The sequence below is a fragment of the Bos mutus genome, chromosome 22 (assembly GCF_027580195.1).
Source record: "Bos mutus isolate GX-2022 chromosome 22, NWIPB_WYAK_1.1, whole genome shotgun sequence".
In the NCBI taxonomy this organism is placed as follows: Eukaryota; Metazoa; Chordata; class Mammalia; order Artiodactyla; family Bovidae; genus Bos; species Bos mutus.
This window is the reverse complement of record NC_091638.1, coordinates 48613798-48630257: the sequence shown is the minus strand read 5'-3', so window position 1 is coordinate 48630257 and position 16460 is coordinate 48613798. Positions and strand designations below refer to the sequence as shown.

Below are 16460 nucleotides of genomic sequence, written 5' to 3'. Positions count from 1 at the left end.
GCCCGGGCCCCTCACTCACCTCAGCTCCTGCCGCTCCTTCATCCAGGCGGCCAGCACCTGCCGCGACTCGGCATCCTGGTAGGTCTGGGGGAGACGGGTGTGCCAGGTGTGAGCAGCCGGGGGCAGCCCCCCACGCCCCGCCCACCGCGCCCCACACCTGCATGCGCTCCAGCAGCCCCGTGAGCGCCTGCTGCCACGTCAGCGAGTGCATGTACTGCTCCGTGTTGATGATGCGGATCTCACGCTCCAGCTCGGGGATGATGGCGCCTGTGCGCCAGCCGTGCCGCAGCATGAGGTCCTGGGGGGCCGGGGAGACTGGGTTCAGCAGCAGCTAGGAGAGACCCCCCCCCCACCTCCCCCAGGGGGCCCCGGCCCCCTTACCGCCAGGTCACTGTAGAGGTGGTCCCCGAAGTAGAGCACTCGGGGGCCGCGCCATTCTGTCAGCCGGAGGAAGTCAAACAGGTTTCCCTGGGGGGAGGGGGGTACACAGCTACGCCCATTGTGCCGTGGGGGCTCCCCTGGGGCTCCTCTCCTCCAGGCTTCCCCATCCCCCAGAGGCAGCGAGGCCGGATGCAGGGCTGCCCTTTCCCGTGGCCTTGGGGCCACTCTGGGCCCTGGCCCTCGCTGCCTCCCCTTCACACTCAGGAAGGGGGTTTGCCCACGGTAGGAAGGCCTCCCCGCCCTGTGCCCTCACACCCGTGCAAGTGACGGCCTGAGTCCACTCTGGGAAACAAACTGCAGCCGTGACCCCACGGCCCCACAGCCAGCAGGCCACCCCGGCCCACCAATAGCAGACTTCCCTGTGAGGTGCCTGCCCCTCCCGCGCCAAAGCTGGAGAAAAGATGAAAACAGCCAGGCTCTATCCAACACGGCAGAGGAGGCTGGAAGGGGAGCAGACACCGGGGTGGGCCGGGACAGCCTGTCCATGGGAGAGGCCTGGGGAGGGGAGAGCCACAGGGCAGACAGGTAAGGAGGAAGAGTGAGGTGCAGGGGACCCCAAGGAAGAGGAAGTATGAGCGGGCGGAGTGCTGAGGATGTGCCAAGTTGGCAGGAGACAGGGAGAGAACATGAGGCCTAAAGGAAAGTCTAAAACCTGCCAAAGAAGGAAACTCAGTGTTTCCCACAAAGGTGGAGTGGCGCTCCTCAGGCTCAGCGGGAGGCCAAGACAACAGAGTGTCACCCTCACAGCCTGCCCAAGGGGGCCGCCAGCACGGGAGGCTGAGCAGCGGGCAAGGTGGAGGGCCGGGGTACTGCCTGCAGTGCCTGGGCTCGGCACCCAGCAGCCCAAGGCTGCGCTACGGGCCTGACCACCAACCCCGAACCACTGTCTCTAAGAAGCCCCAGTTCAGCCAGGATTTCCACATTCCATCCAGAGCCGAATACTTCATCACCTCCCGCTCACAGCCACCTAACACCTCCCCACCGAGCACAAAGCCCCTTCTCACCTTCCTAGCCAGCCAGGAAAAGGGGTCCTCAGAGGCCTGTGAGCCGCCCCAACCAGGCTGTCTGGCTGCAGCAGATGGCTCAGCCCCGCTGAGTGGGCGCTTACTGAATGCCTGAGCTACTGAAGAGCTTCACGGCACACGTGAGGAGAGCATGGCACGGTGAGGCCAAGCATCGGGGCTGGGGCCCCTGGGAGGAGACAGAGCCCCAGCGGGTGTGGGGCAGCGCCCACCCAGCTGGCTCTCACCTGCCGGTAGATCTTGCCCTTTTCCAGGCGGGTGATGCGGTCCCAGTGCAGCGAGCCCTTCTCATCAAGTTTCCTGAAAGGCCTAGGGTGGGTTCAAAGGCCTGGGGTGAGGTTCAAGGGCCTGGTTCCCAGACTGTGGCAGAACAACAGGTGGCACGCCTGCCCCAGGACACAGAGCAGCAACCGCGCCCACTCCCTGGGCCGACCACCGGCCAGGCCTTACTTGCGTCGGTCAGTGAAGAAGCTGGGCTTGTCCGCTTGGACGATGACCACGTCAAAGAGCTGGCGCCAGTCGGGACCCACCATGTGCCGCATCCCCTTGTCCCTGGGCGGAGAGGGGCCGAGTGGGGCAGGCGGCCAAGGGAGGATCCAGGCCTCTGCCACCCAGCTCGAGTCCCTGTCCCGCTTCCGCCCCCCGCGGGGGCAGGGGGGCTTACACGAAGCTGAAAGGGCTGTTGGTGATGAGGAACAGCTGCTTCCCATGGGCCACCAGGCGGCTCAGCACGGCGAACGTCTCGTCCCCTCGCAGGATGTACTTCTCTGGGAAGTACGTGGGGTGGGAGAGAAGGGAGCGGTGAGGGCCAGCCCCGTGCCGGCCCCGGCAGCCGCAACAGGGCCCTGGCCCCCCTTACCCATGTCCCGCTCGATCCACTGGTACATGAGGCCCTTCACGTGCACGTCTCGGATGGCATCCTAGGGGCAGCGGAGGGACAGTGAGGCCTCACTGGAGCCCAGGATGACCTGCCCTGCTGTGTCTGGGCTCCCGTCCACGCCACCCGGGGGCGCAGGCCCAGGCCCTTACTGTCACATCCTTGTAGAGGTGCGCCTGGTCAAACTCCAGGCCGTGGCCCAGGAAATGGTCCACCACGCAGGAGAGCAGTGCCATCTCTGGCAGCGAGAAGATGTCCATGAACTGCTTGATGGAGGGGCCCTGGGGAAGGAGCACTGGCTGAGCAAGCCCTCCAGCCCTGGGGACCCAAGGGCAGTGTGGCCTTGGGGCGAGGGCTGGGACACCAGGGTGCAGGCACTGCACCCCGGGAGCCCGCCCCGGGAGTGTGCTGAGCGGGTCGCCTGGGCAGCGGTAGGCGGGCACCTACCTTGCCGTAGAAGCCGCTCATCTGGTAGAGGGGGATGTGCTGGGTGCCCCCGTAGAGCTCAATCACTTCTTCGTCTGGCACAGGCTGGAGGCCCCTGGATGGATGCACAGAGACCACCAGTCCAAAGTGGCGCTCTGGTGTGAGCCGGGGGTACGGGGCAAGGCCGGGGCAGCACTGACCTGTAGGCCGTCCCCAGCTGCACATAATGGAAGGCGTCAATCTTCATCAGAAGGCTCTAGGGGCACCACGGGAGCAAGATGGGCGGTGAGGCGAGCATTCGCCAACGGCTCTGAGCCAGCCTTTTCCAGCCCCCATGCCCCAGCTGGCTGGTAGAAAGGCACCCCACGCTTGACAAGAGGAAGTGCGGCTTTGAGGCCAAAGGAGTAGAAAGATGAGCCCACCACCGCCGGAGCCAGGTGGCTAAGGAAGCAGTGGAGGCCCCTCAGGAGGGGCCGCTCACCTTCTGAATATCGTAGTGGAGGCCGCGGATGGCAAAGGTGGGGTTGTACTCATACTTCCGAATGCCCTCTGGGTACTGTTGGGGGAAATGGGGCCAGGCCTGAGCCAGCGGTGTTGGCACACCTGCTCGCCGGGCAGTTGCCTCAGGATCCATTCAGCCACCCACCCACCAAGGGCTGGTCTGGCCTCACCTTGTAGTGCTCAACCAGGATGTCGCGGGCGGCATTGAAGATCTCCGGGTGCAGCGTGTCCGAGTACTGGGCCAGGGTGTAGTCGTAGTCGAAGCCGTACACCTCGACGTCGCGCAGGCTGATCTCATTGTTGGCATAGATGGCCGCAGGGTTCAGGAGACTGCACACCTCGGGGGGCAGGAGGTCTACAGGAGGAGGCGCCAAGTGTGAGGCGGGCCCTGAGACACCCTAAGATGGGTGCTCTGAGCTCGGCAGGTCAAACAGGCTCAGAGAAAAGCCCCCCGCCCAGGGTCACACAGGTGGGATAAGGGGCCGATGGGTACCGGGTGACCGTGCTGACGCAGCCCACCAGCTGCCCCTCCTCCAGCCTTTACACGCCCCAGGGGACACCTGGCTATGCGCTGGCCCTCTCCACTTGCCTGAAGCTGGGGTGGGGTCTCAGGACCCCATCACCGGGGTAGGAGTGCTGGCTGAGGCCGGAGCCGCTCAGCTCTGAGCATCTGCCACAGGCCTCAGGGCGAGGCCCCTCTAATCAGGTTTCAGCCGCCCGGCAGCCCACATAATAGCATTTGCTGCCTGAAACTGAACAGGACCCCATGGGGCTCCTGGGCGCGGGAGCCTTCTGTCCCGTTTCTTGATTGTAGGGAGGAAATGCCAGCCTCCATGACCTTCCCTGGGTTCCAAAGGACAGATACAAACAGCTGCTAGTCCGGGAAGGCAAAGGATGCAGACACGGGGAAAGGCAGCTGAGAAACCCCCGAGGCCAGATCTGAGGAAGCAGAGAGCTCACCAAGAGCAGGAGGCGCCGAAGACACAATAAAGTGCAGGCCCTGCACACACCCCTAACAGCAGCCCCACCCTTGGGCCACTCCAACAACTCCTCCCCAATTCCTCCTGGGTTGGATGTGAGGTGGTTTTTCGGGGGCACAAGCCTGCTGTCTCCCCCTTGGCCTGGCAAAGCAATAAAGCTGTTTTCTTCTTCTTTACCCCAGACTCTCAGATTTGATTCTGCACTGGTGCGCAGAGGCTGAGTATTCAGCATCAAATCTAGCCCCCAACATAGGGCTGACTTGAGAATGTATATAGTCAAAGCTATGGTTTTTCCAGTAGTCACGTAGGATGTGAGAGTTGGACCATAAAGAAGGCTGAGTGCTGAAGAATTGATGCTTTTGAACTGTGGTGTTGGAGAAGACTCTTGAGAGTCCGTGGACTGCAAGGAGATCCAACCAGTCAATCCTAAAGGAAATCAACCCTGAACATTCATTGGAAGGACTGATGCTGAAGCTCCAATACTTTGGCCACCTGATGCAAAGAGCCGACTCATTGGAAAAGACCCTGATGCTGGGAAAGACTGAAGGTGGGAGGAGAAGAGGGCAGCAGAGCATGAGATGGCCAGGAGCATCACTGGCTCAGTGGACATGAGTTTGAGCAAATCGGAGATAGCAGAGGGCAGGGGAGCTTGGCGCACTGCAGTCCATGAGGTTGCTAAGGGTCAGACAGGACTTTGACTGAATAACAACATTTGGTACTTTAAATTAAATGTAATCAGTTGTAATTCTGTTATTGTAACCAAGTTTCCTTACACTGTAAGTTTCATTACACTGTAATCAGATGTTTAACCATGCCTTTCTAAGTCCTGTCATTTATAAACAGTTACTGTACTCTGATGCGTTTGCAAAACTGCTTCACCTTCAAGAAAATTTATGGGAAGGACCTTATGACAAATACAGGTCTCTAATAAATTTCATACCACGCCGCTGAGCTGGGTGTACTGCTGCACGTTCGGTACGTATAACAACTGGATATAAGCGATACAATGTATGGCCTTTAGTGTTCCCTCATTAACATACCTCTGAGCCTTCTCATGACACCTGATCGGCTTTTCCCCAACGTGGATTAATTAGGCACATACAAAGGAGACCCGATACCGAGGGACATGATCTACATTCAGGTTGAACTGGACAGATATTTTGATTATCAATGCTTTCTACTGAAAGATTTGCAATCAGAATGGGAAATGATAAAAGTGTGCATGTATTGAGGTATGGGGAAGTCACTGGCTTATATTAACACATGGTTTAATTTTAAAAAGTGGCCTGTTTCGTGACCTCTCACAAACGCACGTTATGTCTGCTTTGCCACTGATGAGGGGAATGCATTTACAAGTCAAAGTGGAGGACAATGGTAAAGCTAAGTGACCACTGAGGATGTGATTTTACATTCCCGTGTTTTTATAAACTTGAAATTTCTGAGCTATGTCAGACTTGGGATGCTAAAAGGATTTAAAAAGTCCCCCAACCTCTTCAAGATTTCAGCTAAAGACTGCAAAGATTACACCTGGATCAAGGCTGAGTAGAGCCCTTCATGCAAGGAAAAGCATCATAAGTGGCAAAAGTCCTTTTTAAGGACGTTACTCCTCGGTGCGGCCTCCCCTCTGCTACAGAGGGGCCCGTGGGCCTGCTTTCATCACAGAAACAACACAGACAGCAAACAAAGCTTTGGGTACAGACTGGAAACCTCACTCAGCATGGAGGCCCCAACCTACGAGAAAGGCCGAAAAGAGGGACTGCGCCCTGAGGAAAACTCTCCCCAAGCTGTGCCAGAAAACTCGTCAAAAAAGGACCGTCTTCCAGTTGTGGCTCCTAGAAGCGGGCTAGGATTGAGCCCCTGTGAAACGGCATACGAAGGCCCTTCCTGGCTCCTGAGAGGAGAGAGGGAAGCATTTCGTGGCACTGGAAGGCTGCAGGTGGACGACCGCATGTAAACCAGCGCCGGCGGGACCTGCCCTCAGCCCACACGTGCAAACACGACGCCGGAACCCAGCAGAACAGCCTCCGACGGAGGCGCACCCGCGTCTGCTTAGGCCAGTTTCCCAAGACAATACAAATAAAAATGAAGAAATGGGACCCAAACTTACAAACTTTCGCACAGCAAAGGAAAACATAACAATGGCAAAAAGAAAGCCTTTGGAATGGGGCAAAATATTTACAAAGGATGCAACAGACAAAGGATGTACATTAATTGCCAAAATATACAAATAGTATAACATCAATTCAACAAAAAGAACAACCGAATCAAAAATTTATGGCAAAAGACCATAAATAAGACATTTCTTAAGAGAAAACATATAGGTGCCAATAGGCACATGAAAAGGTGCTCAACATCACTAATTATGAGAGAAATGCAATCAAAACTGCATAAAGGTACCACCTCACACAGGTTAGAATGACCATCATTAAGAAGTCTACAAGTAACATACGCTAGAGAAGGTGTGGAGAAAAGGGAGCTCCATCACTGGTGGTAATGCAAATTGGTACAGAAACGATGGAAAATGGAGTGGTCAGAAAAATAAAATAGAACCACCATATGATCCAGCAGTTCCATTCGTGGGCATGTTATCAGTCAAACCATAATTCAGGAACATCCTTGGTGATCCAGTGGTTAGGGATCTGCCTGCCAACGCAGGGGACATGGGTTCGATCTCTGGTCTGGGAAGATTCCACACGCTGGAGAGGATTCCCTGATGGCTTAGTGGTAAAGAATCTGCCTGCCAATGCAGGAGACGCGAGAGACCTGGGTCGATCCCTGGGTCAGGAAGATCCCCTGGAGGAGGAAATGGCAACCGGCTCCAGTATTCTTGCCTGGAGAATCCCATGGACAGAGGAGCCTGGCGGGCTACAGTCCACGGGTTCACAGAGTCAGACATGACTAGAACATGGCAGGGCAACTAAGCGCCTGCACAACTGCTGAGCTCACACACTGCAAACACCGAGCCCCGCTCTGCAATCACTGCACCCGCTTGCCCTGGAGCCCCTGGCCCTCGACAAGAGCAGCCACACGACGAGAAGCCCGTGCACCACAAGTGGAGAGCAGCGCCGAAGACAAAGCGTGGCTAAAATAAACACAGAAAAACCCATTTACAAAGATGCATACACGCCTGTGTTCATGGCATCACTGTACACAACAGCCAAGAAACAGAAACACATTTCCACTGACAGACGGACGGGTAAAGATGTGGTGGGTGCGTGTGCTTAGTCGCTCTGTCGTGTCCGACTCTTTGCAACCCCATGGAATAGAGCCTGCCAGCTTCCTCTGTCCACGGTATTCTCCAGGCAAGAATACTGGAGTGAGCAATCTATCCCTATCCCTTCTCCAGAGGATCTTCCCGACCCAGGAATCAAACCAGAGACTCCTGCATTGCAGGCAGATTCTTTACCAGCTGAGCCACCCGGGAAGCCCCTAAAGATGTGGTACATTTATACAAAGAAATATTACTCAGACATAGGGGAAAAAAAGAACAAAATAATGCCACTTAAGGTTGCAACTAGAGATTATGATACTAAGTGAAGTCAGAAAGACAAATACCATATGATATCACTTATATGTGGAATCTACATAGGGCATACAGAGAAGGAAGGCAGGGAAGGTGGGAGAGACAGAGAAACACGGGCGGGAGGAGCTAGGGAGAAAGAGGGAGGGAAGAAAGGAGAAAGAGAGGCAGAGAGTCAGGGGGAGAGAAGGGAAGAGGTGAGGGAGAAACAAAGGAAGCATGGGGGACAGAAAGACACAGGAAGAGCAAGGGGGGCAGAAAGAGGGTGTGAGGGGGGAAGGCGGAGTGATGGGGGAGATGGGAAGAGAGAGGGAGACTGAGACGGGGAGAGGCAGAGAGCAGGAGAGGGAAGGAGGGCGAGACAGAGACAGGCAGGAGACTGAGAAGAGGGGTGGGGTGAAGGCAGAGAGGGGGAGAGAGGGGGCAGGAGAAACAGTGGTCAGAGAGAGAAAAAGGGAGGGAGACACAGTGACAGGGAGGGAGAGAGAGCCGGGTGGGGGAGAGAGGGAGGAAGAAAAGAGAAAGGAGGAGAGAGAAAGCCAGAGAGAGAGGAGGAGGGAAGGAGAGACAGAGATAGGGACGAAGGGAAAGAGAGAAAGGGAAAAGGAGCAGAAAGACAGAAAGAGACCAGGAGACAGTCAGAAAGAGGCCAAGAGATACACAGGAAGAGAGACACCGAGGAAGACAGACAGGTGGAGAGGGTGGGAGAGAGAAAGAAGCAGAAAAGAGAGGGAGAAAGATCAGGAGAGAAGGAGGGAGGCAGGGAGAGAAAGGGAAAGAAAGAGGGAGGAAGTGAGGGAGAGGGAGAGGAGAGAGACAGGGCAAGAGAAACAGAATGAAAGACGGGAGAGTCAGGGCACAAAGGAACACACCTAAGAAGCAGCCGTCATCTTCTGGGCTCCAAACTCACTGCACATGGTGACTGCAGCCATGGAATCAAAAGACGCTTGCTATGACCAACCTAGACAGCATATTCAAAAGCAGAGACATTACTTTGCCGACAAAGGTCTGTCTAAAGGCTATGGTTTTTCCAGTGGTCATGTATGGATGTGAGAGTTGGACTGTGAAGAAAGCTGAGCGCCGAAGAATTGATGCTTTTGAACTGTGGTGTTGGAGAAGACTCTTGAGAGTCCCTTGGACTGCAAGGAGATCCAACCAGACCATCCTGAAGGAGATCAGTCCTGGGTGTTCATTGGAAGGACTGATGCTAAAGCTGAAACTCCAGTACTTTGGCCACCTGATGCGAAGAGCTGACTCACTGGAAAAGACCGTGATTCTGGGAAAGAGTGAGGGCAGGAGGAGAAGGGGATGACAGAGGATGAGATGGTTGGATGGCATCACCAGCTTGATGGAGATGAATTTGAGCAAGATCTGGGAGTTGGTGATGGACAGGCAGGCCTGGCGTGCTGCTGTCCATGGGGTCGCAAAGAATTGGACATGACTGAGTGACTGAACCTAACTGAAGAAACAGCCTCACAGAGAGAACAGACTTTTAGTTGCCAAGGGTGAGGGGAGGAGGGAAGGGATGGACTGGCAGTTCAGGGTTAGTAGAAGCAAACTCTGACACTTAGAATGAACAGGGGATGCAGGTTAGATCCCTGGCTGGGGAACAAACATCCCACATGCCTTGGCGCAACTAAACCAACTCGCCACAACTAGAGAACCTGCGAGCCGCAACTATTGAGTCCATGTGCTCTAAGCCTGTGCTCCACAACAGGAGAAGGCCGAGAGCCGCAACCAGATAAAGTCCACACGCTAATGAAGACTCAGCTCACCCAAAGAAAGAAATAAATGAAGTCATATGTTTAAAACAGTGCGGGAAAAAAAGGACTGAGAAGTATTGAGAGCAAAAATGGAAACCAGAGGCGAGGCACAGATGGTGGAGTAACAGGACAAGGAATTCACATCTCCTAACACAGTGTAAAGAGCAATATTGCGTAGGAACCTGGAATGTTAGGTCCATGAATCAAGGCAAATTGGAAGTGGTCAAACAGGAGATGGCAAGAGTGAATGCCGACATTCTAGGAATCAGCAAACTAAAATGGACTGGAATGGGTGAATTTAACTCAGATGACCATTATATCTACTTCAGCAGGCAGGAATCCCTTGGAAGAAATGGAGTAGCCATCATAGTCAACAAAAAGAGTCCGAAATGCAGTACTTGGATGCAATCTCAAAAACGACAGAATGATCTCTGTTCGTTTCCAAGGCAAACCATTCAATATCACAGTAATCCAAGTCTATGCCCCAACCAGTAACACTGAAGAAGCTGAAGTGGAACGGTTCTATGAAGACCTACAAGACCTTTTAGAACTAACACCCAAAAAAGATGTCCTTTTCATTACAGGGGACTGGAATGCAAAAGTAGGAAGTCAAGAAACACCTGGAGTAACAGGCAAATTTGGCCTTGGAATACGGAATGAAGCGGGGCAAATTCTAATAGAGTTTTGCAAAGAGAACACACTGGTCATAGCAGACACCCTCTTCCAACAACACAAGAGAAGACTTTACACATGGACATCACCAGATGGTCAACACCAAAATCAGATTGATTATATTCTTTGCAGCCAAAGATGGAGACGCTCTATACAGTCAGCAAAAACAAGACCAGGAGCTGACGTGGCTCAGATCATGAACTCCTTATTGCCAAATTCAGACTTAAACGGAAGAAAGTAGGGAAAACCACTAGACCATTCAGGTATGACCTAAATCAAATCCCTTATGATTATACAGTGGAAGTGAGAAATAGGTTTAAGGGACTAGATCTGATAGAGTACCTGATGAACTATGGACGGAGGTTGGTGACACTGTACAGGAGACAGGGATTAAGACCATCCCCATGGAAAAGAAATGCAAAAAAGCAAAATGGCTGTCTGGGGAGGCCTTACAAATAGCTGTGAAAAGAAGAGAAGCAAAAAGCAAAGGAGAAAAGGAAAGACATAAGCATCTGAATGTAGAGTTCCAAAGAATAGCAAGAAGAGATAAGAAAGCCTTCCTCAGCGATCAATGCAGAGAAATAGAGGAAAACAACAGAATGGGAAAGACTAGAGATCTCTTCAAGAAAATCAGAGATACCAAGGGAACATTTCATGCAAAGATGGGCTCGATAAAGGACAGAAACGGTATGGACCTAACAGAAGCAGAAGATATTAAGAAGAGGTGGCAAGAATACACAGAAGAACTGTACAAAAAAGATCTTCATGACTCAGATAATCACGATAGTGTGATCACTCACCTAGAGCCAGACATCCTGGAATGTGAAGTCAAGTGGGCCTTAGGAAGCATCACTATGAACAAAGCTAGTGGAGGTGATGGCATTCCAGTTGAGCTATTTCAAATCCTGAAAGATGATGCTGTGAAAGTGCTGCACTCAATATGCCAGCAAATTTGGAAAACTCAGCAGGGGCCACAGGACTGGAAAAGGTCAGTTTTCATTCCAATCCCAAAGAAAGACAATGCCAAAGAATGCTCAAACGACCGCACAATTGCACTCATCTCACTAGTAAAGTCATGCTCAAAATTCTCCAAGCCAGGCTTCAGCAATATGTGAACTGTGAACTTCCTGATGTTCAAGCTGGTTTTAGAAAAGGCAGAGGAACCAGAGATCAAACTGCCAACGTCTGCTGGATAGTCGAAAAAGCAAGAGGGTTCCAGAAAAACATCTATTTCTGCTTTGTTGACTATGCCAAAGCCTTTGACTGTGTGGATCACAATAAACTGCGGAAAATTCTGAAAGAGATGAGAATACCAGACCACCTGACCTGCCTCTTGAGAAACCTATATGCAGGTGAGGAAGCAACAGTTAGAACTGGCCATGGAACAACAGACTGGTTCCAAACAGGAAAAGGAGTACGTCAAGGCTGTATATTGTCACCCTGTTTATTTAACTTATATGCAGAGTACATCATGAGAAACGCTGGGCTGGAAGAAGCACAAGCTGGAATCAAGATTGCCAGGAGAAATATCAATAACCTCAGATATGCGGACAACACCACCCTTATGGCAGAAAAAGTGAAGAGGAACTAATAAGCCTCTTGAGGAAAGTGAAAGAGGAGAGTGAAAAAGTTGGCTTAAACCTCAACATTCAGAAAACTAAGATCATGGCATGTGGTCCCATCACTTCATGGGAAATAGATGCGGGAACAGTGGAAACAGTGTCAGACTTTATTTTTTTGGGCTCCAAAGTCACTGCAGATGGTGACTTTGCATGAAATTAAAAGATGCTTACCCCTTGGTAGGAAAGTTATGACCAACCTAGATGGCATATTCAAAAGCAGAGACATTACTTTGCCAACAAACGTCCGTCTAGTCAAGGCTATGGTTTTTCCTGTGGTCATGTATGGATGTGAGAGTTGGACTGTGAAGAAGGCTGAGCGCTGAAGAATTGATGCTTTTGAACTGTGGTGTTGGAGAAGACTCTTGAGAGTCCCTTGGACTGCAAGGAGATCCAACCAGTCCATTCTAGAGGAGATCAGTCCTGGGTGTTCTTTGGAAGGAATGATGCTAAAACTGAAACTCCAGTACTTTGGCCACCTGTTGCGAAGAGTTAACTCATTGGAAAAGACTCTGATGCTGGGAGGGATTGGGGGCAGGAGGAGAAGGGGATCACAGAGGATGAGATGGCTGGATGGCATTACCGACTCGATGGATGTGAGTCTGGGTGAACTCCGGGAGTTGGTGATGGACAGGGAGGCCTGGCATGCTGCGATTCATGGGGTCGCAAAGAGTCGGACACGACTGAGCGACTGAACTGAACTGAACACAGTGGCACCAACCAGGCGCTGCTGGCGGGGGACCCCAGACACCTAGGGGGACTGGAGGAACCTCCATGCAAGCAGGTAGGATGTAGTGGGGGAAGGAGGGAGGGAGGAAGCAGAGGCGGGATGGGGGGCACCCCTGAGGGGTGGCTGAGGGAGTGAGGGGAACATGACAAGGGTCTTCCCAACCTGCTCAGGACCCAGGGAGCCTGCTGGGGTCCAGGGCCTGAATCTCCACCTTCACGGCTCACTCTGGCTGTGCAGGTCTTGAGTCTAAGCCCAGCCTCCCAGCGCCTTTTCTGGCTATGTTCCCCTTGCTGTACTAATTCTCTTTAGCTTTGTTGTTATTACATTTTTGTTTTTCTTATATATTTTTGGCCATGCCAGGAATCAAACCTGCCCCTCCCCCCAACACTGCATTGGGAGTGTGGAGTCTTAGCCACTGAACCACCAGGGAAGTCCCTATTATTTCTAATATATTTTCTAGATTTATTTTATTTTTTATTCGTTTTTACTGTTCTCCTTGTTGTTTCTTATCTTTTTTTTTTTTTTTGGCAGCACTGTGTGACCTGCGGGGCCGTGGTTCCCAGGCCAGGGATCAGGCTTGAGCTCCTGTGGTGGAAGCACCGAGTCTAAACCCCTGGACTAACAGAGAACCTCAGAATTCAGGCACTATTAATCATCGTGAGCTCTACCAGAAGTCCTCACCGCAGCACTGACCTACAGCCTGCAGACTCCAGGGTTGGACGCCTCAGGCCAAACAACCAGCAAGTCAAGAACACAGTCCCACCCATCAAATATAAAAAGGAGAGATAAAAAAAATTTGGTACAGATGAAGGAGCAATGTAAAAACCTACAAGACGAAACCAATGAGGAGGAAACAGGCAACCTACCTAAAAAGAAAATCAGAGTAATGATAGTAAAGATGATCCTAAATCTCAGAAAGAGAATGCAGGCACAGGTCAAGAAAATCCAGACGTGTTTAACAAGGACCTAAAGAACTAAAGAGCAAACAGTGATGAAAAACACAAGAAGAACCGGAATGGAAGCTACACTGGAATAGCAGAGTAACTAAACCAGAAGAACCAGTAAGTGAGCTCAAAGAATGGTGGAAAGAACTGCTGAGCAGCAGAATAAAGAAAAAAGGAACCAAAATAAATGAGGACAGTCTCAGAGACCTCTGGGACATCACACACACCAACATTCAAATCACAGGGGTCTTAGAAGGAGAGAAAGAGTTGGAGAAAAATACTGGCAGAGATTACAGTTGAAAATATCCCTAACACAGGAAACAGGCACCCAAGTCCAGACAGTCCCAAACAGGAGAAATCCAAGGAGATACACAAAGAGACAAATATTCATCAAACTAACAAAAATCAAAAGCAGCAAGGTAAAAGCAACAAAAACAGACAAGGGAATCTCCATAAGGTTATCAGCTGATTTTCCGCAGAAACTCTGCAAGACAGATGGGATGGCAGGACATATTTAAAGTCATGAAAGGGAAAGAAAGTGCAAACAAGATTACGCTATCCACAAGGATATCATTCAGATTCCATGGAGAAATCAATAGCTTTACAGACAACTTCTCAGGTGTTTAAAACCCAGCACTTCCAATACAGGGGGAATGGGCTGGATCCCTGGTCAAGGAACTTAGATCCCACATCCTGCATAGCTCTGGCAAAAATAAAATGTAAAAAGCCTTTACAAACAAGCAAAAGCTAAGGAATTCAACACCACCAAACCAGGTTTACAACAAATTCTTAAGGAACTTCTGTAGGCTGAAAACACAAGAAACTGACTCACAAAACAGATACAAAACAATAAGAAAATGGTAAAAGGAACATGTATGTTGATAATTATCTAGAATGTAAAAGGATTAAATGCTCCAAGCAAAGGACACACACTGGCTGAATGGATGGAAAAATAAGAACAGTATATACGCTGTCTAAAAGGGGCCTACATCAGACTTTGGAACACACACAGATTGAAAATGAGGGGATGAAAAAAGATATTCCATGCAAATGGAAATCAAAAGAATGCTGGAACAGCATCATTCATATCAGGTAAAACAGACTTTAAATAAAGACTGTTACAAGAGACAAGGAAGGTCACTACACAGTGATTAACGATCAGTCCCACAAGGAGGTATAACAATTATAAATATTTATTCACTCAAGACAGGAGCAGTTCAATGCATAAGGCAAATGCTAATCATCATAAAAGGTGAAATCGAAATTAACACAATTATGTAGTGATAAGTGTAGTGTGTTAGTCACTCAGTCATGTCCGACTGCTTGTGACCCCATGGACTGAAGGTAGCTCACCAGGCTCCTGTCCATGGAATTCTCCAGGCAAGAATAATGGAGTGGGGAGCCATTCCCTTCTCTAGGGGATCTTCCAGACTCAAGGTTTGAACCCAGGTCTCCTGCACGGCAGGCAGATTCTTTACTGTCTGAGCCACCAGGGAAGCCCACCACAATTACAGCGAAGGGTTTTAACACTCCCCTTACACCAATGGACAAATCATCCAGACAGAAAATAAACTAACACAATCTTTAACCGACACAATAGACCAGATGGACTTAACTGATACTCAAAAGCGGCAGAATACACTTTCTCTCAGGTGCACATGAAACGTTCTCCAGGACAGATCACATCTTGGGTCTTAAATCAAACCTCACTAAATTTAAGAAAATGGAAATCATATCAAGCATCTTTTCTGACCACAGAATTATGAGAATAGAAATCAATTACAGGGAAAAAAACCCAAACTATGAAAAACACAAAGACACACGGAGGATAATCGACCTGCTACTAAATAACCCAGAGGTCACTAAAGGAATCAACAACACACAGAGGACGTCCCCGGTGGCCCAGCGGTTAAGAACCTGCCTGCCCGTGCAGGGGACCTGGGTTTGATCCCGGGTCTGGGAGGATTCCACATGCTGCAGGGCAACCAAGCCCGTGCGCCCAACTCCGGGCTCACCGGGCGCAAACGCGGAGCCCCGCCTCCCAACTCCTGAAGCCTCTGCAGACTCCACAGCCCGTGCGCCTCCCCCGCTGAGCCTGCTCGCTGCAACTGCTGAAGCCCACGCGCCCTAGAGACCGTGCTCCACAGCGAGAGAAGCCGCCACGCCACAGCTAGAGAGGGGCCCGCTCACTGCAGCTTGAGAAAGCCCACCCGCGCCAACAAAGACCCAGCGCAGCCGTAAATGAATAAACAAACTAATTCAGAAAGATACACGCACCCCTATGTTCACAGCAGCGCTATACACAGAAGCCAAGACACGGACACAACTTAAATTCCCATGGACAGATGAGTGGATACAGATGTGGTACATATACGCAACGGAGCACTGCTCAGCCATAAAAACAGAACAAAACAATGCCATCTGAAGCCAACATGGATGCAGTGAGGGATTATCATACTAAAGGCAGTAAGTCTGAAAGACAAATACCATATGATATCACTGATAATGTAGAACATAAATAGGGCAAATGGAGCGTGAGGCAGGAAAAAAAGAACGAGAAAGAACCAGAGAGAAAACAGGAGAAAAAGAGGAAGGTGGGAGAGAAAGAAAGAAAAGGAGACAAGGAGAGAGAGACACAGAGAGAAACAGAGAAGGAGGGAGGGAGACAGAGAGGAGGCATGGGGGCTGGGGGCGAGCATGAATGAGTGAGAGGGAGAGAGAGGCAAGGAGGAAGAATGAGAGGCAGGGCCTGTGGGGCGGGGAGGGGGAGAGAGAGAGAGAGAGAAACACAGAGACGGGAGAGAGACTGACAGAGACGGTGAATTAGGGAGTGACAGAGAGACAGAGAAAGAGAGAGGCAATCAGGGAGAGTAAGACAGAGGTAGGGAGTGAGGAAGGAAGAAAGACAGGGAAACAGACAGAGGGAGTGAGACAGACAGGAATGGAGGGAGAGAGAGAAAGAAAT

At 51.2% G+C, this 16460-nt stretch overlaps 1 protein-coding gene across 2 annotated transcripts in view; it reads right to left on the bottom strand.

Moving 5' to 3' along the window:
* The window catches only part of NT5DC2 (5'-nucleotidase domain containing 2), a 42731-nt gene that overhangs the window by 393 nt on the left and 25878 nt on the right, over positions 1–16460 (bottom strand). The window contains exons 2-13 of one of the 2 annotated variants that reach the window (XM_070358870.1): positions 3438–3622; positions 3248–3322; positions 2967–3022; positions 2788–2881; positions 2493–2621; positions 2323–2383; positions 2128–2230; positions 1914–2015; positions 1691–1772; positions 382–468; positions 158–298; positions 20–84 (exon numbers count right to left, since the gene is read on the bottom strand). In XM_070358870.1, coding sequence (XP_070214971.1) covers positions 20–84; positions 158–298; positions 382–468; positions 1691–1772; positions 1914–2015; positions 2128–2230; positions 2323–2383; positions 2493–2621; positions 2788–2881; positions 2967–3022; positions 3248–3322; positions 3438–3622 — 1180 coding nt within the window. Of the gene's footprint in view, positions 1–19; positions 85–157; positions 299–381; positions 469–674; positions 937–1690; positions 1773–1913; positions 2016–2127; positions 2231–2322; positions 2384–2492; positions 2622–2787; positions 2882–2966; positions 3023–3247; positions 3323–3437; positions 3623–16460 lie in introns of those variants that run through there. The other variant, XM_070358871.1, reaches the window with a different exon arrangement.